Source organism: Lissotriton vulgaris, chromosome 9 (assembly GCF_964263255.1).
Source record: "Lissotriton vulgaris chromosome 9, aLisVul1.2, whole genome shotgun sequence".
NCBI classification, from domain to species: domain Eukaryota; kingdom Metazoa; phylum Chordata; class Amphibia; order Caudata; family Salamandridae; genus Lissotriton; species Lissotriton vulgaris.
Genome location: NC_141697.1, coordinates 504,211,064 through 504,238,760, shown reverse-complemented (window position 1 = coordinate 504,238,760; position 27,697 = coordinate 504,211,064). Strand labels below are relative to the sequence as shown.

The 27,697-nt window shown below is 44.1% G+C and overlaps 1 protein-coding gene across 1 annotated transcript in view; it reads left to right on the top strand.

Annotated features, from left to right (window-relative positions):
• LRRC9 (leucine rich repeat containing 9) overlaps positions 1-27,697 on the top strand; it is a 719,638-nt gene that overhangs the window by 217,820 nt on the left and 474,121 nt on the right. The window contains exons 9-10 of the mRNA XM_086937964.1: positions 8,246-8,472; positions 14,576-14,707. Of these exons, the coding sequence (XP_086794090.1) occupies positions 8,246-8,472; positions 14,576-14,707 (359 nt within the window). The remainder of the gene's footprint in view (positions 1-8,245; positions 8,473-14,575; positions 14,708-27,697) is intronic.

The following is a 27,697-nucleotide window of genomic DNA, read 5'->3' as shown; positions in this document are numbered from 1 at the left end:
TCCACTGTCTGCAGTATGACGTAATACCTAGAAAGGCACGCACATCTCTTTGAGTTGTTGGCACAGTCATTCGCGCAATCGCTGCAATTCTCTCTGGGGTCAACCTCCTTCCCTCCTTTGACAATAAGTGACCTAGATAGGTTACTTCTTGACAACAATATTGAAGTTTAGAAGGAGACACCTTATGATGTAAGTCACAGAGATGTTGCAACAACGACACCGTAGCGCTTTTGCAGATGTCCTGAGTATCCGCAGCCACCAATAAGTCGTCGACGTATTGGATTAAAGCTGCACCAGCCGGCAACACAAATGCATCTAGTTGGCCCTTTAAGGCTTGACTATATATCGATGGACTTTCACAGTAGCCCTGAGGAGCACGTTTAAACCGGAAGCTGCGACCACCAAGAGAGAAACCGAAAAGGTCTCTGCTTTCCTCAGCAATCGCTATACTGAAGAACGCATTCTTCAGATCGATCACTGAAAACCAAGATGCCGAAGCTGGAATCAGAGTCAGTAGCGCCGTGATGTCAGGCACAACAGGGAACTGAGGAATCACGACTTTATTTACCTCCCGTAAATCGATAACAAAACGATAAACAGGCGGTTTCGAGGGATCGGTACGTTTCAAAATAGGCAGCACAGGGCTGTTGCACACGTTTCCCCGAGTCACCTCAATAACATCTTTCTCGATCAGATCATAGATGATCGCCAACAGTGCCCGTTCACCATCAAGGGAGATTCGATACTGGGGAATACGTGGCAGTCGCACATTAGATTTCAAGTGAACGACATACGGGGAAATATCAAGCAGGCCCACGTCATTGGGACCTGTTGCCCACAAAGATGCAGGAAGAGAACTCAATTCCGGTGGAAGTTTATCGAGAGACAAGTACATTGGAGAGACGACTTTCTCACCCAAAGTAAGCTTTACTCCCGCAGGAGAACAGTACAAAGTTGCATACAAACGTTTTAGCAAATCCAGTCCCAAAAGATTTTCACCACAGCCAGTGGTCAAAATCAAAGGAGCTTTGAGCTCACATGGCCCAATTGTAAGAGGCAAAGGGCACGAAACCGGATTGCTAACAGGGGCGCCAGAGAATCCAACGGAAACATTGGTTAAGCCAGACAAAGGTGCGCCAGGGAGTTTCGAATGCATGATGGAACTTTTCGCTGCACCAGTGTCCAACAGAAAAGGCTGAACGATGCCCGATGTGGCAACTGCGACGTAAGGCCCTCTCTGATCAACCGGAACTGATACTACTCCCTCTCCTTGTCTATGGCTGTCCTAGTAATTACCATCGTCAGCATCCTGATCGACGTAATAATCATCTACATTGTACTGCGCGGATCGTCCTTGCGATGATCCACGTTGATCAAAACAATTATTGGAATTTGACGAATTATCTAAACGATCATTTTGAGCACCACGACCCCTACCACGTGATGTGTGCTGAGAACCACCACGACCTCCTCTAGATATGTTATCACTATTACGCTCATTGAGGGCTGGACAGTTGAATTTTAGATGACCCTCCTGTCTACAGTAGGCACACTGGTTGTACCCTAACGAAGCTCTTTGCGACGAGGAGTCATTTCGCGATTGCGACCTACTAGATTGCGACTGCGATCGATTACGTTGTTGCGAATCATTTTGATTCGAACGCGGAGGATACGCTTGCTGCAACAACACCTTAGTTTTGAGTTCTTTCGTCTTTTTATCGGCACGGTCAGTCTCTTCTTTCTCCCTATTCTCGTAATACTGTGCCGTAGCCAATATTTGAGCAGAAGTAGAGACAGCCCACGCACTCTCAGAATTTTTCAATTTGTTGCTCAAATCGGGCAATAAGTTAGAGACAAATTTATTCACAAACAACCGCTGACCACCCTCGGTACCCATATCCTGACCACTATGGTCGATAAATGCCTCCTCAAATCTCGTCCTTCTTCTGTCGACAAGCTGACAACTTGTCCCAGTTCACCCTCATAGCTGGCATAAGTGTTTTCATCAAGGTAATAATTCTCTGAGGGAGAGCAGTAATAAGCTGTTCAGGCTTAGCCCCACCAATTTGTCGTGTGTCTGCCGCAGTAAGAGCAGCCCAATCACCACCCAATTCGTTTGTATGATCCTCCTGACGAATCTTGGCCCATACCGGCTGCGGTACGACATTACCAAACAGCATATCGATATCGGCAAGATTCATTATCGTAGCGTCAACGAGCTGCGATAATTCCTTATAATACCCTGCAGGATTTTTGCGAGGGTCAGGCAAAGATTGCTTCACCTGTAAAAATTCTGATCTTTTCCATGGGAGATGTATCCATACTCTCTGGAAATGTGGCAGGATCGGCGGAACTTGAGCAGCATCACCTGGCATCCACACTGGTGGAACTTCGCGCATGGGAAACTGGCCAGATGCATCTAACTGTCTCTCAATATCCTCAACAAACAATGCTTGAGGCATCATGGAGGGGCGAAGAGCTAATAATTGTTCAACAGCACGTCGGACATTAGTACCTACTATCATTCCGCTCGAAAACTGGAGCTGTAGGTCGGTCAAGGCAGTTAATACATCGTCCGATGCATCTGCCGATATTTGGTCACGCAAAGCTTTGCACATTTCCTCAAAAACATATCTTTGTGTCGGTATATTGAATTGACAAAACGTATTCAAAACCGAACGTGGAGGATTCCTATAAGGATGCAACATCCATGACATTGCCATGTTGTACAACGCGGCACGTTCCCTATTACCAGGAAGCTGACTACGTCTTTGTGGACCGTCCGAATCAGCGGACTCAGAAATAGGCCCAAGAGGATTAACAAAGTTGGCAGCAACTGAAGGGGTACAACGTCGGGTAGATGGAGAAGTATACAATAGAGTAGTAACAAGAGAAGAATCAGGAACAGAAGAAGCAGCAGGAGTAAGTAGAACGGGAGCAGTAGCGGGAGCAGGAGTATGTGGAAGTACAAGCGGAGGAACAGTAAGAACAGAAGTAGACAAAGGAGTAGGAACAGTCGGAAGAACGGGTACAGATTGAGGAACAGGTTGGGGAACAGGAGCAGGGGCAGGGGGAACCACAGGAGCTGTGGTACCCTGTGCGTACGGAGGTGGTGACTTCATAAGATAGGACATTAAAGGATCCTCAACTAATTCCTCTATTTTACCCGACTCCGTTGGCAAAGCGGGGTAACATTTATCTATAGACATACGCTGAAGCCTATCAAAAACTTCCTTTTCCTTTTCCTCCTTATCACGCTGAAACTGCTCTGCTTTCTTTACAATGGTAGCAACACCATCTCTGTGATTACGTTTTGTCTGTCTGATTTCTTTCTGTCTGGCTTCTTTGCGCCATAACCGAAAGGCGTCAAACATGGCCGGCCTTGACTTTTTCTTAAACAATTTAGCCTCGAGATTGTCTAGAATCGGGGTCTCGAAACTACCATGAGGTGGCCAACTAAGGACACCATCTTTTTTGGTATAGCGAATCCAATATTCATTAAAGGTAATTGGACCTAACCCGTGCTTACTATAGAGCTCATAAGTGGGAGTTCCAACCGGAGGTATCGGACACGAGTCCTCCAGTCGGGAATCCGTACCACAACGTCTGAAACAACTAAACAAAGTACTACGACCAGGCATCTTGCACACTAGCCGAGTTTCACAAACTTCAAGGGTTACGGGATTTCCAAGTCCCAGCAAAGAGCAAAAACCCTCGGTTTTTGGCGGCTGCAGTCGTCAAATATCACAACAAAGAACCAAGTACGAAGAACCACAAATGCAATGGAACCATGCAACAACTAAGCAACCACAACCAAGGACTCTGGGAGCGACCCACAAATACTTAACTCAAAGATCGATGGCGTCACCAGGAAGGCCCGTCAATCGTCTCGCTGTACAAAGGTCTACGCCAGGCGCCAAAACAGTTCTACAGTCAGGGCAGCAGTCCGTCGCAGCCGTCAGGAGGCGAGAATCTTCGCGGGAAAAGTCGTTGGGCCACTTATTTCGACAACAGGATCGATGAAGCGGGGTGCACCTTCCCTCGGAGATTTCACACGAAGTTCCTCACGATCATCGGGCTTGGACCGGTACCACTGATGCAGCCCCACGTTGGGCGCCAACTGAAGGACTGGGTTATTTAAGACCCAGCGGTGCCAGGGGACAACACCTGAAACCTTCGTGGGTAACCTGTTCCGGCGTACAAATGACAGAGACACGGGACACTTCCTTCGGCGTCAAAGATTCGAGGTTTATTTACTGCAGGGAATACAGAAGTCACGTGAAGTACACAGCAAGTATGTTCGCGGGATCTGATTCAATTTGGTACTGTGGATCGCTCCTTTTTATACAGTTTTCGCTCATAGGTTAACACGGTACACAAAGGTTTACAACTTGGTTCCCATAATTATCCCCAAGAGGGGTCGCTTTGATGTATTCAAGGTCCAGAACATAAGTACAGAAACATTTGGTGGTTCCCAACTGTAAAAAACCCATCTTCCCACCATTAGTACATTCCAATCGGCAGTAAACAGATCGAAGAAGGAACGGGGACAGGTGTAGAGGAAGGCAGAAACAGTGGGGAGATCGGAAAAGGGTGTAAAAGGGGTGGTATCGGGAAACACGAGCTGCAGGCATCAAAGGGACGTGCCTAATGAGATGCACGGCTGAGACAATAATCCGGCACGGCAAGATGAGCCTCGAGCGTGGCCATCTGCCTTACAGTATCATCCCCTCATCATAAAGACACTTTCAAAGGAAACGTGTCTTCCGCAAGAGTCTTGGGAATCCCAGGGTCGCGAAGCGGACAGCGTCCGTTCGCTGGCTACTTGAGGGCAAGAGAAAAAATGGATGCCATATCTAAGATGGAACCCGTGGGTATAGATAGAAACCCACGAAACAGACGAACGGTTTAGGTTGACACAGCGAAACTGCGTACACCCACTAAACTCGTCATTTGCGGTTCATAGATACCAGACTCGACCATATTCGTGCGAGTCGGAAACACCACTTACGATGGTCACGGAACCTCACAGAGAGACGGCTTCTTTGGCCGTTTAGTTCTCCAGGACTTTCTGGTGTGAACTTAATTCGCAGACCCACCTCTATGGTCGGTTTTGCTGACATATATTATTTATGGATTCCTTACCGCCTCACCCATCCTTCCCGTTCTGCGAATTGACTTCTAAGGTAAGGTACTCCCTTTCAGGGCCCTAGTTTTATGCACCAGTGGTGAGTGTCTTTCATGGCTCTGCGCTTCTGGTGTGGAATGCCATGTAAAGAACTGATGTCAGCACGCCTGGGCGGAGTTTAAGTAGATACTGCAACGACATCCGGCGATCACGACGCCGACGGCTAATGTGGAGTCAACTGACGCCACCTAACGACGCACAGAGGTACTTCTATAAAAAAAATTCTCCAGATCCAGTCTGAGGCCTGGTGGTAATTCTGAGATAAGGAATCCATAACTAATATATGTCTCTTAGAGATATATCATTACGGAACGTAAGTAACTTGTTCACCAGTGCCTGCTGCTATCTTTGAACAGATTGATGCTCCCTTTGGGACCTTTCACTTCCCATTCAATTTGAAATGCTAGGAGCTTGCATTGCGGGTACCCCTTCGAGGGGAAGCACCATATAGCAAGGATGGGTTCCTGTGACAGCGGTTCACTTGCTCACACCTGACCAAGCCCAAATAGTACTGTTGAAGGCTATTGATGCTTTGGAACTCTACAAACAGTTGTGAGCATCCTGTGAGTAAATCAGGTTACATGGACCAAATCTATCAATCTCCCAGATCTCCTTGTCCTTGGAGATGGAGCATGTCTCCGTTCATGTACACAGTAGCAACATATCAGTAGTAGATGTACCTGCAACTCATGAATTGTTACCTGATGATACTAAATCACGTAACTCTACCCTTAAGCTGATTTAGGGTACATTAACGGATAAGAGAACAGCGTTTACAATTAAAAAATGTCCCTTCTTTGGAGCTAAGACATGCATCAGAGACACTGTTTCACTTTACAATAATCCTAAGAAGGTGGATATGGAGATAAAGAGAATAAGAGGAATAAACCAGTGATGACATTTATAGTGAAGGAAATACAAACTCAAAGAAACTCCCTTAATTTCTCAGGAAATTGTACATTGTGCGATCGCCAGACTCCTGAATCACTTGTCACCAAGACGGTACATATTTCCGAGGATGAGAAGTTTGACTAAACTAGGTTTTAATCTCTTTAGAACCAGATGTAATGATCTATGTGGGGGAATTTTGATTTCTTCTCCTTCTTTGCATTTCTTGGCTACCAATGTGGGATCTTTTCATTTAAGGTGTACCTTTCAGAGCAATAACTCAATTTTCCTTTGTATTATCCAGTTTGTCTTAATATGTGTCAGGTTCCATCTGTGATTTGTAGCTCAGACTGGTTTGTAGCTCAGTTATATATTGTCCAAGAAGCATAGGTTTAATTCCTTGGTAAAAGCCTGTGCCTTTCACAGTTGTATATTCCTTCTAGAAGTCAGGATCATCTCGTGTTGATGGTGCAAGAGGATTTAATAATCATCTTGAAACATGAATGCTCACTTGGTGGAAATCTAACATCCTTTTAGCAACAGTGGACTACTCAGGCCAGTGAGGAGTGCATATCATTAAAAAGAGTCATACTTGAACCGCTGATGAGCCCCTGCCCCAAGTCCTCTAATTTACTGAGTTCAAATCCAGATGTTTTGTAAGAGATTCAAACACGTCTTCTGTGTGTATTCCTAAAAAAGAAAAAGGACCTAAGGTTTTATTTCAAGGGCTTTATTATTCCCAGGATGATCTAAGTTGGTATCAGAGATTCACAGGATAAACTACGTCTCCTTGTTGGGGCTCTCCTGTAAGGCCACTGTATCTCTAATCTTCAAGGTTATGGATGTAGGGGACTGGACAACATCTGTGAAATGTTAAGGTGCATACTTCTGCATCCCCATGAAGGAAGAGGAGCATCAATTTCTAAGCTTCACAGTGGGGACTGACATTATCAATACAAATGTCTAAATTGTGTCTAAATTCTATAATGACTTACTCTGTGGTTTAGCATTGCAGATCTGGAGCAGTGCTTGAGCAGACAGTGTGCCATTTATCAAGTTCTCCTCTAACGTTGGCAAGGGATTTCCAGGGGTTTCTGGGTCTAATGACCTTTTCTAGTTGGGTGTTATAATTTGACTTTGAATGTGAGTTTTCAACTTGATTTCTCAAGCACTGGACTCTGCTCCTCACCTCACAGCCCTCACACATCACAGTTCCCAGCTAGGATTTGGAGTTTCCTCAATTGTGATAATTAGAATTCAACTAGTTGAAGTTAGGTCTAATTTAGAATCTGTCTTCTACAGCCAATGTGACCATGGACTTCCCTCGCAATAGTTGGGGACATCACTGTAGGCACTTACAATTCCTAGCCTGTGAATTGTCCTCTTCAGCTTTACTGTGTGATGCAAAGATGTGCTTTTCTTTTCTAGTTTCAGAACAAAATAACTCATACGTATTTGAAATTTTTCCTGTTTTGAAACCTACATGTTTGATTCATTTTACTCATTTTAAAGGTTTGTTTATTGAGGTAATGGTCCTTGTGCCCCTAAATACTCCCTAGCAGTATGCCTTGAGATCAGTCCATACTACTAATAGGTGTCAAAATAATACTTTTTGACAAGGATCCTTTTGGAGCTCTCCTTCTATACCTATCAGGCTGATTTCTTATACTACATTGAAGGAGAATATTGCTGTGGGTAACGTTTCTCAAACTTAATGTTTGGGTGAAAAATACAAAGTTATTGTACATATCCAGAATCCTCCATTTGTACCTAGTTTATCAGATACGTATGAGTGAGGTTAAAAAATGATGTATATTTTGCCTGGGTACACGACATAGAAAGGATATAAACATGTTCGCAAAGTACTACTATCCCCCTACTTTTATCAACTCTACCTAAAAGTGTTTAAGCCTTTCTCGTTTTGTTTAGGCTTGCATGGTAAAGTTATTACCCTGTTATTTGTGTGCAACTATTATATTGCGCTCTAATCAGTTCAAATACTGTGATGTGCAGCCGAAGGATTATGTTGATAATCCAATTTTAAATTTCTTATATGGTATATAATACATTTCCTGGTTTAGAAATATTTGCATTGCAAGTATATGCAATAGTAGTACTACATTTATTTTTACTTTATTTAATGGAAATATGTTATGATATCTTTTACAGCTAGAACGGGAACTGGAAGAACTGCGAACTACAGAAAAAAACGGGAACAATCCGTCTGGTTTTATTAGCCAGGATCAGTGTGACCCTGAAAAAGAAATTGATGGATCAGGAGATCATGTGAAAAAGATTGAAGACTTTTCAGAAATCACAAGCTTAGAACAGCAGATCTGTAAAAAAATGAAACACCTGAAAGAAAGGATTCAATTTTGGACCACACAACTAGATGAGTATGTGAAACTGTGAGAATGTAACCACAAAGATAAATGTATAACAAAAGATATCAGGTCAAAGCCCTCATTTATCTGTAACAAAAAATAAATCCACAGTCCTTGCACACTGTAGAAGAAGTTAAACTTAGATATTTAGAAGCTGCATCATTACTGATTGACTTGAAGGAAGGCATGATCTCTGAGACTGAGACCGGACGGAAGGACGGGAACAGTCGGATATTTCACCCAGCAGCGCACTTACTGTCCTTGATGCATACAAAACAAGGGGTACTGTGGGAGGCCTAGAAAATGTACACCACACCCTACTAGACATGAATAGGCCCTGTGTGTCACAGTAAGAGAATGTGAGGCTTTTAGGATATTGGCCTGCTTAACAAGGCCAATTCTGATAAACATAGACTACTGCCAGGTGAAATGTATTGTAATGTAAGGTGGATTTGTAGAGCACTTCATGTCACCTGCTAGGGTATCCATACACTTAAAGGTTAGGTATTGTATATCCTCATTGAAAGAGGAAAAGACTGAATGTTTTTGTTAGCTCTAGAGGGCTGGTCTGTTTTCCTGTTAAAGGCTTTTCCTCATAGTTATGGACTATGATGAAGAAGTGGGACAAAATGATAAGGTATATCACGTTTGCCTGCACTGTTCAAAACGAATGGTGAACAAGATTGAAAAGGAAAGTGGGTGGTCATGCAAAGTTCAGTCTGGCTGAAATTGATGACCTCAGAATATAACCATGACCCCACTGTTGCAAAACTGGCCTAGGAGTGTTTTTGGACTGTGAGGCGACACAGAGTAAGTGGAAGTAGCAGAACGCCCATAGGGTTGGTACCATCAAGAGGATTACACTACATAGTCTGAGGAAGTGAATCTAGTGCCTCCCAAAGATAAGTCTGCAAAATGACATTATTGCTGCATGTTGCCTCCTGATACAAATTTCTGGGAAGAAATGAGGGTGGTGAGCCAGAGGAGCTCTTTGACAGCAGTGCTTGGTGAAGTGTCTTTTATAAGCTTTTTGCTGAATCCATGTGTACAGCATCTTAAACTCGCCAGACTGATCCTGGAAACAGGTGTGAGAAGTTGGCCTGATATATGATGTTTCCAATTCTGTAACCACCTTGTATCAGTCCAAACAATCCCTTATGGTGTCTGGTGGTAAGTCAACCTTGTTAGACAAGCTATCCTAGGGGTAGCATGGACTAAGCAGCCTTAAAGGCTTAACTTAAGAGGTCGTGTTAAGCGAGCTGTTTTACCACATACAATCCTGTAATCAAATGAAAGGACACCACACAAGTATATATTATAAAAATATATGTGTTTATTTCTAAAATAATCCCCAGTACTCTTTATGAGCAAAGGGGCACAAGCGTTAAATCAAAAGCACAGTATAACATACAAAGGTGCACAATTATGGATGAGGGCGGGTGGCCACTAAAACCATATACTAAAAAAGTGGTATAAGAGATACCAATCGAACAGTGGTTAGGCCTAGGGCCTAGGGAATCGCTGGGAGCAGTCTGGACTAGCAATGCTGGAGTCAGGAAAAGCCCGCGGGATTCGGGTGCAGAACGTAAAGTGCGGCTTGCACCAATGCAAAGTCAATGGTGCGTAAAAGTTACACAAAGTTAGTTTAAAGATACTTTCCCTGAACCTAGAGGATCAAAACTTAAGACACAGACCCTCGAGGTGTGTACCAGTCTAGGAACACCGGCGTTGCAATGTTACCTCACCCACAGGAAGCGGGTGCATAGGGTCGAAGTGGCGTCGGGTTTTGACACGCAGGCTCTTGGTGCTTGGAGCTGAAGATGCTGCAGGCGATGGGAAGCAGAAGTGTCCGGTGTGATCCAAGGGTGGATCAAAGTTGAAAAGTATCTGAAAGCAGAGGGGACAGAGTCTGGGTCACTCAGCAGTGACCAGGGTGGAACCAGGACGGAACAAGGCAATGTCGGGCGCAATCAGATGGTTGTCGAGGAGCTTCTCTCCGCTGTCACGTGGGCTCTGGGGCATCTGCGACATCCAGGAGCAGGTCACGATCTGTCCCACGCAGGCTCTCGCCGTCAGCGCCGTCGGCTTCAAGATTGGAGCAAACAACACTTGGCAAAAGCAATCCACGCGGAACCGGGAGATTGCTTATCACTCAGACCAGGAGGGTCAGAGCGGGGGCTCCTTTTCACAGGAGCTGGTACAAATCTGGAGCAACCAGAAAAGCAAGTCGGTTTTAGGTTTTCGTCGGCACAGGGGCCACAAGCCAGCTGGCAAGGGACCGGGCCAACGCGTCGAGCCAACACAAGCAGAAGGGCCCCACGCAGCACTCGTCGAGTGTGGAGGGGGTAGCTTCGGTGCAAGAGTAGCTCAGGGTTGGGGCTTCTCAAACCCCGGTGCACAGCTTCGAGGGTCACTCGTGGGCTGCGCAGTCAGCATCTCGTGGCCTTTTCAAGATGGCATGCCCCACGCTTCCGGTCGCCTCCACGGGTCTCAGCTCTGCAGGGACTGTGGATCGGGCTGGAGGAAGGCAGGCAAGCTTGATCTCGTCGATCTCTGTCGCTCGAGTTCCGGCAGGAGCTGCAACAAAGCAAGGGTCGTGGTGCTGGATGGTGCCTGTTTACACAGGGTGGTCACTCCTTGACCACAAGGGAGATTCTTCAGTCTTCTACGTTGAGTAGGATGTCGAAGGGTCCAGAGTTTCGTTTCTTATGTTTCTTCAGGAAAATCTGAGTTGCATTGGCACTGCTCCCACTCTTATTCGAATCTGGTGGGCTGGATTACCTGCTAGGTCCCCTCCTATGGGTGGGACCCAGGAAGGGGGTGGATACACCCCTTTCCTTTGATCCTGGCCGTGCTGGGTCGGGGGCTGGTGTGCCCCAGAACCGGTTTGGCCGGATTATGCAAGGGGCAGCCTTGTGCTCCCCAGGCAGTGTCTGGTTTCTTTGAAACCTCCCTGCTACAATCCACTATCTCCTGTCTGGGGTGGTGTGACACTGCCCTGCGACAGGAAACCCTTTATCCAGGCCACCATCTGCTGAGTTTCGGTCAGCAGCAGGAGGCCAGACCCGTGTCTGTGGCAGAGGCATCCATTTTGTGGATCTGAGGCTCTTTTAAAATCAACCACGTTTAAGTAAAGTAACATGTCTTCTCCCTCTAGAAGGGTGGAATGCTACCCCCGTCTGGCGAGGGGGTAGTATTCCAATTCGTATGACACCTTACACGTCATGTTTTGATAAAGCCAAACCAAAGTTGCTATATAACCGCAAGGATTATAAGGCACTTGATAGTATATGGTTTGGCATTATCCCGGATCAGCTTAGGGAGTTGTTCCCGACAGCTGCAGACAGGCTGTGCTCATGCCAGAGCTCCATCTCACATTAAACCATGCACTCTGCCTCCAGGATTGATAAGGCCTTCCATAGGAGTGGCTCACAGGTTTATATGTGTCCAGATATAGGGTTAGATATAGGTATACTATATCTAAGCAAGGGGTGATTACACCAACTTGCCCCAGCTGAGTGTTCAGCCAGTTGTGTCAATTTAAGAACCAGCCAGGGGTGGCAAAAGATATGCTGCAGTCCCTGGTAGGCCTTGGTGGCACCTATGCCCTGAACACCTATAGTGCATGGTACAGGGGCTGACAAGGAGTCCATTTCCAATTGTGGTATGTTATGTACCTATAGCACATGTATTATGAATTTAGAGACAGAACAGCAGGCTGGGGGTCTGATTAGCAGGCCCACAGCCTCAGTAAGTCGAAAACCAGTGAAGCAAAAAGCAAAAAATGGGGTGACCATAGGATAGCAGACCCTACTCTACTACAACAGGTCAGAAGGCGCTGGGGGGGGAGGGGGAAGCAGCTCTGGGTCAGTCGAAGAGCCAGGTCTTGAGGTCCTTGCTGACCGTGTGGAGGGTTGGGGAGCGTCTGATGTTGACCGGGACCAGGATTGTGGGTCTGTGATGAGGATCATTTGCAGAGCTTCAAGAAAGCCTCAGTTGTTAATCTCAAGGGCATGTTCTAGATATATAAATGACACAAGGTTGCAACAACATTTGTTTGAAGTTATGATTAGCATGGCACCTCACTTTGAAACATGCCAGGTTTTTACAAAAAAATTAAATATGAAAATTCCTTAGGGACACTGTCCATTTAAAGCACTATGCTTGCTCTCTCAATCATTCCATGGCTCTTCAGCACTTTACATGAGGATCTTATATCATGCATCAGTCCATGGCAGTGCCAGCCCCTGACAGAAACATTTTATCATATTTAGAGATTTTCATTCATTTGTGAATATACATTTTGCAAAATTCTAGATACAATGCCTAAATGACTTTATGCTCTGCCATTTTTTCTTCACCGTCACTTCATCACACAACTATGCCACAATGGCAGAACACTTGCTGGAGCAGCTAAACGTGTCCATTTTCCCCCTTCACTTGAAGCAACCCCAGATGTGTTTTAACTTGTTTAAATCTTCTATGAAACCAAGATACATTTCCTTGAAGCCAAATGACTGATAAACACCTAGCATTGCTCGGTACCTCATTAACAGTCACATGACAGTATTAAAAGTTTGAAAGATTATGTCGTGTTCATATCTAGGACCCTAATTCGATATTCCCGATTTATGCCCTTGTGGGGTTATAATCAATAATATCCTGACAAAGGCATAAGAATCAGATTCATATTCAGTAATAGCCCATGCAATCCAAAGCACAGCACGGCTACTCCCATCGACTCCTAGAAAGCACAACGCATTCTTTAAACAAACCAAGCCTCCAGCAGCCCGGGAAACCCCCCCTGCTTTTGTTTTGATTTGACCAAGAACTCCTGAAGTGCTGCAAGAACTGTTAGTTCTTGGTGACGTCTTATGTCCAACCTTACGTCAAACTCGGCATCTTTCAGGTATAAAATACCAACAGTTGCCTTAAGCAAAGACACAGTGGTTTGGGGCAGAGCGGCCATCTACTTGCCCGAGAGCCCAGCTGATGCGAGTGCCCACGGAAGCCGCCCCTCCTGTTTGACGCACTGAGAGAGGCGCTGTCTTTTTCTCCAGCCGAGAAAATCCAGCTCCGGTGTTTCCAGCCTACCCTTGCGGGTTGCTGGGATATCGTGTCCTGAGGAAAGAGATACCAGACCTCCCACATTCTATTACCAAGGTACGGAGCTGACTAAACCCTTAAGAGAATTCTTGATGCAGATTCTTGGCAAAATTATCTTAACCAACTTAACCTAAAACTGCTACTTACTCATCCCTTCCCACGTATTAGGCTTAGGTCAGGTACACCGGGGTAGGCTTAGTTAGAAGCACCAGTTGAGTACGTTAGTCAATGTATTTATGTATGTATATATTTTATTCATTTTAAAGTATCATATGGCTAAGAAACCGTATCAATGCTTTTACAGTATTATTTCATAATACTACTTTTACTGTACGCACTTTACTTTACTTTAAGTATTGCAATTGTGGCAATTCATTTCTCTTGCATGAGAAGGAAGACTGCTCAATAAATAACACCTTTTAATTGAAAACGCCCGTCTCTCTACTTCTCTGCATTCTGGTGAAACTAAGTATGCACTGCTGACTGAGTGAAATAGCTATCTATTGTTTTCACACGACTCTAGAGATATACTCTTATTCTGAGGGAGCAAAGTTGTCGTGTTTATGCGGTTGTCGGAAACTGAATCCCTTCTTGTCTGAACCAGGGGAGCTTGTCCCTCCCTATTCATTCAAGAAAGTTTCCAGTGACCTCTGAGCTAGCTGGCGCAAACCTAAAATTAAGTTTAACATAGTCAGTAGAGACCTAGATGATCTCAGTCCTACGTCTACACTGCTGTTTATGTTATTCCAATGCGCAGAGCCTATGGGGAAAATAGGAACTACACTACAATTAGAATTTTTATAACTTTGTCAGATTGGTTTTTACAAAGATAAGTATTGATTTATTTCTGATTTGAATAATAGTAAATGTAAGATTCATGCAACAGTAGCAGTGCCTCTTGAAATGCTTTTAAGTCTGCTGATTTTGTTGTTATTTTCAGTTACAACAGAGCTTTATTTGATTTAGCTAGGTAACATGTTATATTTTCTGCTATGTTTTTTTTTACCAGAACAGAGATGCTACACCAGAAGGACGTTACGAAGCATAAAGAAAGTACTGACATAATGCTCCAGTTCCTGATGACTGAATTAGAAACAGTTGGAAATATTCGATTTGAAGAGGGCACACCATCAGATGCTTGGTATAATGGTTTTTTATATTCATGTTCTGCCTACCATGTTTTTGTCATTGTCGCAGTTACCTTGATTCAGACCCCGGCATTGGCTGTTGATGGACTTTTCATAAAAGCTTTCATAATTTCTCTTTTTTTTCTGGAAATCTTTCTAAAGCTTTCCTTCCATTATTATGGATATGCCACTGTAAAATCTCTCCACCGGCATACAGCTCTCTGTTGCATTAATGTTTCTGAAAATCAAAAATGTGCTCGTAAGAGGTAAACAGCATTCTTATTACACAAAGACAAATTACCCTCAGTTCATCCAAATGAAACACAAAATTGAATAACTAAGGACATTGTCATTTTATTTTGGATAAAATATGTAAGTATCTTCTGTATTTAATAGGCTTCTGTCACGGATTTATTTGCCAAATAAAGTAAGAGTTTGCAAAACGTTCATTGAAACAAAATGACATTCTCAACAAGATCTATCTGAAAAAGAAAACTATAAAACGTAGATTTTTAAAAAGAATATCAGATATTTTCTGTGGTCTAGGAGGAATGAACTAGAACATTAGCATGGTTCAGATTTTAGTGTTTACCAGTCATCTATACTTGTTTAAATTGAAGGATACCAAACATGATTGCCAACAGTTGCAAGGTTTTAAAAAGAAAAGCATAATTTTCAGATTAAGAAGAGAAGAATTTCAATGAGAAAAACAATTTATAAGCTCTCATGAAAACTGTTATGAGGCATATAGTATGCATAAAATAATACATATTTTCTATAAAAGTTGAAAAAACAAAAATCCCTCATGCTATATAATAGTTATAGTCACCATTATAAATCTTACCTTCCATACAGCAGACCAACAGTTGTCAAATTTCGGCTTATGATTGTATGTACATACAGAAGATTGTCATTATCAACTGATCATTCTAGTAATGCTTGTCTCATTTTCGGAGATTAATCAGAATTGGGTTAACCAGTAATGCATAATTTGTACTAAGCTAGTAACCATTGCTAATATGCTTGAACAAGACAGTCTCTCGATCACAGATGTGCCGTAATAAGATTGGGGCACCAGCCCTATTCTGATCCCGAAAAAGACGGAACCGGAGCTGCGCAGACCAGTGGCGATTTCGGTACCAACAGGACCCCGCGTCCTAGGTTGGAGCCTTAACCCTACTATGAAGGGCTAGGTCTTGAGGAGGAATGGGAGGGGTCATTGGACCCTTTCGAAAATCAATATGAGCAGGATATGGACCAGTGTGAGGAACTGGGTGATGTCTGCACACTTGAAACATCTCCAGATACTGGCATGCTTACTTCCACTACTGTGGCTATGGAAGAGGGAGTAAGCAGTACCGTAACTAGGTAAAAGGTCAGTCCCAAGACCCGTTATGTAGTGTAATGGTAGGGGAGAATAAAGGTGAAAGGTTAGGGGGTTCCCAGAGCCTTATATTGGGGTATCTATATGAAACATAACACTACCTATGCAATGGTGGTGTGGAGGGTGGCTGAGATCCTCAAACTTAGTTTGCCCTCGGAGGCAGTCAAGACTAAAATCTTTTCTCCTCCTCTGAACCCCTACTCCCGCTCAACAAGGCCCTTACCAATGTCCTTCTGGGGACCTGGTCCAAACCCAGCACAGGAGCTCCAATGAATAGGACGATTTCTCGCTGCCACCGCCCCACTCCAGGGGAACCAAAGTGCATCACCCAACACCCTACCCCAGAGAGCTTGGTGATCCAAGCCTCTACTTCCTATTGCGCAGTCCCTGCTGCTCCTCCGGCAGGGAATCCATGAGGTTGGATCGCCAGCCTTGCATTGCAGTCAGTGAACACTGCATACTTATTGGGCCGCTATTTTCACACGCTGTGGAAAACAGTTGTGCAAGTGCTGTCACAGGTCCTGGAGAAGTCCCAGGCCATTCTCTCAAGCAGTTACAGATTGGAGAGAGAGACTGCAAAATTCACTATACACTGTGCCTTGGATACAACTGAATTGCTGGGCAGGGCGGTTTCACCGACGTTGGATCTCAGACGCCGGGCCTAGCTGGTAACATCTGGCTTTTATGGGGATGTCCAGGCACCCCTCATGGACATGCCCTTCGATGGCACCCATCTCTTCAGAGACGAGGCAGGTTCGGGATGGAGCGCTTTCAAGACTCGCCGGTTATGGCCAAGTCCTTGGGCCTCTCAGCTGCCCAACATCCCTAGTCTGCATTTCATTCCTTTGGTTGCTACGTAAAGGGGTTTCAACCGTGCCAATCTTTCCCAGCCACCTAGCTGCGCAAGCTTCCCAGCCTCTGTGTGGACAAGGGCATAGTTCTTACCGGCCTTGTGGGTCGGGTAACCAGCGGTCTGGTCCAGCCACCACCCCCTGGTAGCTGTAGGCTCCAGGCCTCCAAACCTTGCCCTTTTAGATCATGGGCATCCAGTTGGTGTCAGGATCCACCATCACCTCAACCACTGGCAGCCCCTAACATCAGACAGATGGGTTCTGCAAATCGTCCGAAGGGGATGATCCCTCCCCTTCGAGACTACCCCTTCCTCCTTGCCTCATCTTATGACCGGCTGACGGAGGATCATTTGTCACTGCTCGGGAGGAAGTCATGGCTCTCTTGCCCAAAGCAGCTATAAAGAGGGTTCCAGTGCCAGATGTAGGGTGCAGTTGCTATTCTGGCTTCTTTCTGGTCCCGAAAAAGGATAAGGTTCTTCGTCCCAGTCTTCAACCACTTCCTCAAAAAGGAGAAATTCATGATGCTCACATTGGCTCCGGTCTTGTCTGCCCTGAACCCAGGAGCTGGATGGTAGCACTTGACTGGCAGGACGCCTATTTTCACATCCCCGTCTTTCATGCCCATCAACATTACCTGTGGTTTACGGTAGGCCACGCACATTTTCAGTTCCTGTACTCCCTTTTGGCCTTACCAGCGCCCCTCGAGTGTTCACCAATGTGATGGCAGAGGTCGCAGCTCATCTGGGCAGATCAGGGGTGCCAGTCTACCGATCTCAACGACTGGCTGCTGAAGGCGAGCTCACCCCAGGCTGTCACCTCCCAACTTCAGACTACAGCGGACCTCCTTCATTTATTAAGATTCAGTATCAACATGCAGAAGTCACACCTGACTCCCTCTCAGACACTCCATTTCATTGGAGCTGTTCTGGACACAGTGCAGTGTCAGGCTTCTCCTCCCGAGCGGCAAGTCAGTGATATTCAGGCAATAATACCGTTGTTTTATCCTCTATCCTGGATTTCAGTGAGACTGACTCTATGACTGCTGGGCCTCATGGCCTCCTGCATGTGACACATGCCAGATGGCATATGCTGATTCTGTAGTGGAACCTGAAGTTCCAGTGGGCACAGCATCAGGGGAATCTCTCCAACATGGTCCAGATCTCAAAGGAAACTATAAAAGATCTGCAGTGGTGACCAACAAAACTTGATTGGGTCAGGGAAGACCCCTCTCCCTTCTCCAACCAGATCTCACAGAAAGGACAGATGCGTCACAACTTGGATAGATAGGACAGCCATCTGGGAGAGGTGAAGATCAGAGGACTGTGGTCTCCTGCAGAATTTGGACTCCACATCAACCTGTTGGAGCTCCGAGTGATCCGATTGGCATTGGAAGTCTTTCTACCTTCCATCAAGGGAAGGCTGGTACAAGTTTTCACAGACAACACCACAACTATGAGGTAATGCAACAAACAGGGCGGGATGGGTTTGTTGACCCTTTGTCAAGAGGCCCTGCACCTCTGTACATGGCTGGACCAGCAAGGCATTTTTCTGAATGCCAGGGTGGACGAAGTCAGTCGACTATGTCAAGCGGATCAAGAATGGCGTCTTCACCCGGAGGTGGCGCAATGTCTCTTTCAACAGTAGGGAGAACCTTGGTTAGAACTGTTCGCCTCCACCGAGAACATGCAATGTCAGCAGTTTTGTGCCCTGGAGTTTCCAAGGTGCCCCTCGCTCTGAGACTCTTTTGTCTCAAATGGAGCTTAGGCCTGTCGTATACCTTTCTGCCCGTACCACTCCTGTCCAGAGTTCTCAAGAAAATCAGGAACGACTGGGCCCAAGTCATTCTTGCAGCTCCTGGCTGGGCACGGAGAGTCTGGTATCCCAAGCTTCTGCACATGAGCATCGATCCTCCGATCAGGCTGCCCCTTCTTGAGTACCTTCTATCACAGCAGCAGGGCAGGACCCTCCACCCGAACCTGTCAAATCTTCTTCTTGTGTGGGGATTGAGAGGTGGCAGGTTTTGACTTTCCTCCCAAAGTCTGTCATGTTATTCTGGCAGCCAGGCACCCCTCCATCAAGACTGTTTATGCCTGCTGATGGACAAAGTTTGTAACCAATTGTACAAAAAAGTCTATTGAGCCACTTTCTGTCTCTTTCTGATATTTTACTTTTTATTTTGACCCTTGTCCAGCAGGGCTCTGCCTTGTGCACTTTGAAAGGGTGTCTTTCTGTCTTGTCTGCCTTCTTGCGACTGCCTGAGCAACCCTCCTTATTTAAATGTCCCATTGTAAATAGATTTCTCAAAGTAATTATACATATGTTCCCATCTTCCCCTTTCATTATGCCTCAGGGGGACCTTAATTTAGTTCTCACATTTCTGATGTGTGCTCCCTTCAAACTTTTAGACGATTGTACCCTCAAGCTGCTCACCATCAAAACAGCCTTTTTTGTCACGATTACATTGGCCAGGAGGGTGAGTGAGCTGCAGACTTTATCATCCAAGCCTTCTTTCTTACCAGTTTTTCCTAACAAACTGGTTGTTCACACTGGGACCCGTGTCCTGCCGAAAGTGGTAACACCATTTCATGTGGGTCAATCTGCCACCTTGCCCTATGTCTACGCTCCTCCACATCCCTCTGAAGAGGAGCGACTCCACTGTCTGGACCCAAAATGAGTACTGTCGTTCTACCTTGACTGCACAAGAGAGTTCTGGGTGGGAGACCAACTCTTTGTGGGCTATGTTGATGCAAAGAAAGATGGGTCCTTCTCTGCATCAAGATCTGCTATGAAATGGCCAAGAAGCAGCCCCCTGAAGGCTTAAGAGCTCATTCCACTAGAGCTAAGGTTGCGCTCACTGCGCTAGCTCATGGCGTTCCAGTCCTGGACGTCTGTTAGGCAGCAACGTGGGTGTCTCTGCGCACGTTTACCAAGCATTACTGACTGCACAGTCAGGTCCGCAGGGATGGGCACTTCGCCCATTCAGTCCTCCCAGACTTCTTAGCCTAAATGTATCCACAGACCCACCAAAAGGGGATGGTTTTGGTTGAACAGATATTCAAGGTAAGGAATCTGCAGCTAAGTGTCTCTATCAGATGAACAAGTTACTTACCTTCAGTAACGTCTTATCTGGTAGAGACAATATCCAGCCGCAGATTCCTTTCCGACCTACCCATCGACCCCGCTCTGTGAACAGATATCTATAGTCAGGGCTTATCAATTTCAGGGCCCTAGTTCAGACATACCATCGTCAGTACACTTCATGGCTCCGCACTTTTGGCGTGGAAAATTGTAAAAAGTAACTTACATCAGCGTACTGAGGTGGTGCCTAAATAGGTTATTCAGATGTCATTTCCGATGCGGACGATGCCACACAGAGCCGATCGTACTGGGGCGTAGGGCTACTGGTCAAAAAAAATCTTCCGGATCGAGTCTGACGCCGAGTTAATTCAAAGTTAAGGAATCTGCTGCTAGATATTGTCTCTACCAGATAAGGTGTTACTGAAGGTAAGCAATTTGTTTGATGGCTCACATTTGAAAAATATTTTTGAGTAAGTACAAAGAACTCTTCAACCTATCTCCCATTTGAAATTTAGCATTTGCAAATCCTGTAGGGCTACCTTTAATGTGCTATTCCATGCAAATGCAGTGATGCATCCATGCATAGAGACTCTTTGTGTGTTTCTCTATTCAACCTTCATTTTTCTGTGTCATGCTGTTTATTTCCCAGGCTTATGATGCTGCATAGTAATTGCAGACTTTAGGTCATTAAAGCAAGACCATTTAGCTCTGCTAATGCTTGTTTTTATTCTGTGTTATTGTCCTTATATATACTGTAAGAGTCCTCTCAGCTGCCCCTGCTCCATGTCTAAGACTGGGAAAAACGTGTGCACAGACAGCTGGCACTCAGGTGCGCACTGGAGGGATTGGAAGATGAAAGGCCTCCCGGGCCCTGATCCACTACAGCCTGCTAAGTAGGGGTGTTTCCTGAACACCCCTTATAACATTGGCCCCTTCCCACCTAAAGCGCAGTACAAGGAATCAGTATGTTTGGTGCTCAGCTTAGCACAGCCTCAAGACTGGACCACCAATTGGTTCTGCATTTGTCAAGCAACTGTGCTGGAATTGGAATCCCTTAAGCAGAGGACAAAGGTGCATACTGTCATAATTCAATAATAACATGCATGTTTAAAACCAATAGGTCTGGCATTTATGTAGAAACACTCAAAAACTGCCATGCACAAATGCCGCTGTTGTAGTAATGGTGTTCCTGATAATGATGGTGTTAATAGTGGGTGGGTGTAATGGTGGCGGATGTAACAGTGTGATGTAGTGACATCCATCCAATGAAGACGGTTGCAGCAAGGACATTCAAATCGTAACTTTAAAGAAATACACTAACTTCATGCCAGGGGCGCAGCAACAACCGAACAACTTCATCAACTGATCAAAATCTCCAACTATGTCATAGTCCCCTCATTCCACTCCAGACAAGACACACGTGGTAAGGGGAGAAGACAGACTCAAGACCCAGTATAACACATCCCCCTTCTTTCAAGGACACAACGAGGACCACAAACAAACACACAAGGAACCCCCAGACAGAACACCACCCACTCCACACATAACAACAGAGAAACAGATAAGATCAATGAGTGACAAAATCATTGAGACACTTTGGAGAAACCATAGTCCTCCTGTTTCTTTCTGACCTCGCATAAGGCAACACAACACATTTCTGACCACATTTATCAACTGCTATAGAGTCTTTTTGTTTCATATCCAATACAGGCAAGTCAGAAAAAACAGCTCTTGGTGAAGGAGTGCCCCCACCCCTTTGAAAGAGAGCTACCCTTCTCATGTTCCAAACTTGCATATTGTCCAACTTCAACCAATTGTGTCCCACCTGAATAACTTTGAAAGGAGTACGAAATTTTGAAAGACCAGCTCTGACACCTCCTGGTTTAACTTTAACCAAATCTCCTACTCTAAAAAAACATCTCCGGGAGGTGAAACAGTATCCTTGGAAGCAACGGGATCCCCACTTTTTCACATCCAAGAAGGGCACAAATTAGAGGAGGGTTTTTTACCTTTCATCATTTCGAAGGGAGTCTTGCTAGGTGCCGCATTGGGTGTGGTGTGATATGCCCACAACATGTCCATGACAACGCTTTGTACGTTTTGCCCTGCCCTGTTGGCTAATTCCATTGTGCCTTTCACTAATCTGTTTATTCTTTCAACTCGACCATTACTTTGTGGGTTGTACAGAGACGTACGGACATGTTTCACCCCCACATAAGTCAAAAAGGACTCCATTTCAGGAGAAGTAAGTTGTGTGTCATTGTCTGAGACAAGTTTAAGTGGAACACCTTCTCTTCTGAAAATGTCTTCTAACAAAGCAATGGTGGTTTTAGTGCTAATGTTCTTTACAAAAACAACCTCCAACCAGTGTGACTTGACATCCACCAAGACAGCAGCAAAACGTTCATGCTCAGCCAGAAACATGAATGGACCAATGAAATCGAGACTGACCTTTTCCCAAACAGAATCAGTTTCATTCATAAGAAAAGAAGTATCCTAAACAGGGCCCCCCAATTTCAATATTTTCTCTGGATTTTTACAAGCAATACAGTTCTCAACCCACCTTTTGATGTCGGAATCCATACTGGGCCACCAAAAATTTTCCTTGACTCTTTTAAGAGTAAAAGTTTGTCCCATGTGACCCTCATGCGCCAAGGCAATACGTTTTGATCTCAAAGTGACTGGAGGGATAAAATGCTCACCCCTGACAATGATGCGATCTGGGTTCACTGACAACTCCAACTATTTTAGAATAAGGTGTGATATCATCAGGATACACACTCTCTCTCTCTTTGCACCGTGAATTCTCATTTTGTGAAGTGCTAGTAGTTCAATATCTTTGTCAGAAGCATCCAACCATTCACGCTTGGAGATGGCACCATGTATACCAGAAAAACTCTCATCAATGCTCGCCACAACTTCCTCAGTAAACACTTCACCACCCTCACACATCTTATCAGGTAACCTGGAAAGACAGTCTGCTACCTTGATTTGCCAACCAGGCAATACTCAATGGTGAAATCACAGTCTTCTAGCTTCTAGCCAGGCGAGCAGAGAACTTTTTGAAGCCATTAGGTGCGAGAATTTTCAACTGGGGCTTATGATCCGTTCTTAAGATAACTCTAGAACCTCAAATAAACGTACGGAAATGAGAAGTAGCCCAAACAGCTGCCAAAGTTTCCCTCTCGATAACAGAATACTTCCTCTTAGTATCTGAGAGAGAGCGGGAGGCAAAGGCCACTGTTTTCTCAATACCTGCATACATTTGGGAAAGAAGAGCTCCCACTCAAATGGCACTGGCATCCACAGTGAGTATAGTTTTTAAATTACATTGGAATGGGGCTAACATTTTCGCATTGGAAATTTCATTCTTAATGACCAGATAAGCATTCTCTTGAGAAACACCTCAGTCAAATTTCTGCCCTTTCCTGAGTAAAATTCGCAAAGATTCTGATTTGGTGGCAAAGTCTTTTACAAATTTTAAGTAATATTTAACCTTACCCACGAAAGAACGCAACATGTCCTTATCAATGGGTGCTTGAGCATTAACAATAGCACTTACAAGGTTGAGTTTGGGTCTTACACCTTCACTGGAAATAAAATATCCCAGGTATTCCACCTCAGTGACTAAGAATTTGCACTTTTCTCTACGCAAAGTGAGGCCAGCTTCCAACAACCTGCGAAGAACTGTGTGACTCAATGGTGTCGCCAAAAATCAAAATGTCATCTTGGAAGAAAATGACGTTGCTGACACCGACCAGAACCTTGGAAATAAGCCTTTGAAACACTCTTGCTGAGGATGACAGTCCGAAGTGCGATCTGTTGAACTGAAAGACACCTTTGGCTGTAACAAAGTCAGTGAGATGTTTGGAGTCAGGGTGAAGCATGACCCGATGGTACGCACTTTTGAGATCTAGCTTTGAAAATAATTTTCCACCCGCCAGAAGAAATACCTGCTCCGTAAATATAGGGAGTGAAAAACGGTCCATGACTATGTTCAAATTAAGGCTGCAAAGGTCAACACAGAACCTCAAAGAGCCGTCAGCATTCTTAGTGATCACCACTGGAGATAACCACTGGGTTGCTTCAACCGGTTCCATAACCCCATCCAATACCATTTGTTCAATAATTTTATTTACTTTGCCTCTCGCAGCAATGGGAACCTTTCTAGAACTGTGCCTTACTGGAATAGCATCCTTTCTTAAAATAATTTTATGGGTATAGTCTTTAGCCACATCCACTTTGCTGTTAAAAACGGAAGGAAATTGATCCAGCACTTGGTTAACGTAATCTTCACATACTGCCATTACCTGCTCTGTAGCTCTGGGGTTGACCACTATATGCAGATCATACTGATGAGACCAGCCCAAAAATGGGTTGACCCTCAATAGCAACATAAATTTTCCCTTTCGTGTGACCCTCATGAAAGAGGATGTCAGCCTCAAAGTACCCTATAACACCTATGTTGGCACCTTGATAACCTTTAAGTAGGGCATTTGTGTTATTCAATACTTTGCATGGCCACACTGTATCAAACTAGTCTTTAAAAATGATGGTATATAGGGACCCCGAGTCCACCATCAAAGTCACAACATTCCCATCAATAAAAAAATCAGCTTTGAGACAAAATCTTCTCTTAAAATCATCCAACTGCTCCTGTTCCAGTAGAGTTGATGTGTCAGAGTCAACCATCAGAATTTTGTGTTCCAAAAAGTCCTCAGATTCCTCAACCACAGCTACTTTTGATTTGTTGACTTTACACATGCGGGCAAAATGGCCTTTCCTGCCACATAAAGGACAGTTTTTTTCAGCGCAAAACAAGACTTAGAGTCTGCAATGTGAAAGTTGCTGCCACACCGAAAACAAAAACGTGTGTTAGCTCTGAATTGGGAAGGAAATGTAGATCCTGGAGTAGAATTACGGGTAAATGGAGTCATAGCCAGCTCTCTTAGTCTTTCCACAAATTCATCTATGGCCTCACTGGGCTTTTGAGGTTGTGTATACAATTTGTGGCGTTGCATAACGATGTTCAATGTTTTGGCATAACGCTTTTGAATGCGCAATTTAGCTTCTTTGTAGACATCTACCATAATATCGCCATTGTCTTCATAGATTTGTGGTAGGTTTTTAAACACATGTTGCCCCTCAGTGCCCAGGCATCAAGTTAACAATGCCTTCTTCCTAAAAGGAGAAAAATGTGACCCTCCTAGGGCCACAATGTAGTTCTCAAATGTTTCAATCCAATCTTCCCATTCAATGGGAGGATACCCCTGTAACATAAGAAAGGATGGGAGAGGAACAACAGCTTGGTTGATGCTCATGGTGAAAAGTGAAATTTAAACAAACACTGACTTGCTTGGGAAAAATTATTGCTTGATTAAACTGTTGCAGTATCAAAAAAACGCCCAGAAGATGGTGGTGCTGCAGTGGATAAGCAAGCTCTCACTTAAGTCTCTATGGTTGTGTAAGGTGTGGGCACTAGAGAGACTGGCTTGGAGGTGAAAGGAAGGAGCGTGAAGAGAACTGCAGGAACAGACACGCTTGTGAGCACAGTGATAGGTAACGTTGGCGCGGGTAAAAAGCGCTTCAGTAACTGTGACTGTGAAAGTTAGTGTCGGCTGAACCAACACGCGGGGAGGCAGTGCGTGTGAACTGACACCAGCTTAATGAAGAGAATAATAGCAAGGAGAACAATGGATGACGCTAGAAACAGAGACGCGCAAGGTAGCAAGCGCGAGGCAGTGCTCATTAAAAAAACTTGATGCACAGAGTAGAAAGCACGAGGCAGCGCACCATAAATCACGTAGGCAGGGCACATGGTTCCGTTAGTAGGCTGCATATACAGAGGGCTGGAAATTGGATGGTGTCAGATGTCTGTGGCATATCCCATCCTGTCGCCAAAATTGTTGTAGTGACACCCATCCAATGAAGATGATTGCAGCAAGGACATTCAAATCGTAACTTTAATGAAATACAGGAACCCCATGCCAGGGGCACAGCAACAATCAACCAGGTTCATCAACTGATCAGTATCCCCAACTATGTTATAGTCCCACATTCCACTCCAGATAAGACACCAGTGGTAAGGGGAGAAGACATACTCAAGACCCAGTATATCACGGTGTTTAACGGCGATGTTAGTAAAAGCTACTCACACTAGGTCCTAGTAAAAACATTTAGAAAAGGCTATTGTAATAAAAGAGGAAATCCAAAGAAGAAGAATTTTTGTCTAAAATGTATGTAAGATATATTGAGGTAAAATAGTCCCTATGCATTCAATGAAGGTACAACATAGGCGACGGAATGATGCACCTAACATCCAGCAGCATGAGCTGAGAGAGTAATACTCCTCTCAGCGGGACCAAGTCTTATTCTAAGTATATATTAAAGAGTTTGTAACAGTGAGGTCAATTTGCCAAGGCATTTATGAATTTGTGAAGTAGCACTCCCATTGAACTTCTTCATGTACTCTTATATGCTTTTGTGAATGAATCCCAAAACATATAAAATACATATAAAATACGAATATTCATGGAAAACTTACCTACAATTAGTAAAACAGAAAGGACTGTGACCTCTTTGCACTTTCACTAACAAGGTGCTGGACATTGCGGCCCTAAGTCACAAAGGCATGTAGGAATACATTAAGTAGTTCTCTTGTTAGTATTACTTCACATACTCATTAAATGCCTTTGCCAATTGGTCTCTATATATCTATGAGACAGCTGCGCTGACAGCCAGGCCTAAATCGGAGAAGAGAAACAAATAAATTGATGTTATTCTCCAAACAGATATGAGACTTAATGGCTCTCTTCTTTGCTTGAGTGTGCATTGTTTCAGATTTGATAGGAATGTAGCAGATAAGGAGTTTTCCTTCCATGTAAACAGACTGCATATTGTTCTTGTTTAATGGACTGCTAAGTTGTAAAGCAACAGTTATCTTCAGATATATTTTTGTTTTGTCTAACAACATCACTATTTCCATGTACTGTTTTCTCTGTACCTTATTTTTTCTGTTGAGCAAATATCTCAAATGGGTGCCTTTTGAAAATGTACTTTTACATTTTTAGATTGTTTTTAAATAATAAACATAAGTTCTTAAAATCATACAGTCAACACAATAATTAGAAAACACTATTAGTGCACTGGGAAAATTCTAAAGATACTTTAAGTACATTATTTCATTATGTGAGAGTTCATTGCTTTAAAGCAGTTAAACATTGCAAGAGCTTTATTTTTAGTGAACAAAAGATTTCACTTGAGTTGGCTACTCATCCTTTCTACTAGATTATTGGTTCTTAACATTTTGTTTCTGTGGACACCCACTGAATCACTACTGGAAGCCAGGGACCCCCGCCTGATCATATCAATATGAAATATGAAATATTTTAATCACAAATATTAAAATCGGAAGTTTAATTTTAATGGGAAGGTTGGAGCTTTTCAATATTTGTTTTCAGTTCTTAAAGATAGAATTATGTGTTAAACTCCAGCATATCATTTTGTCTTCTTTTCTGCTGAGGTTACCAATCGCCCATACTAGATTAAGTTGCTGTACTTGTGATGGTCCCACAAATCAAGCTAAGGAAACCAAATTAAAGTTTAACCTCTGATTTCTAATTCCTTCACATGCAATGATTGTTTAAAATGTTAATTTTTACATTTAGATTTTTTATGTATATATACTTTAT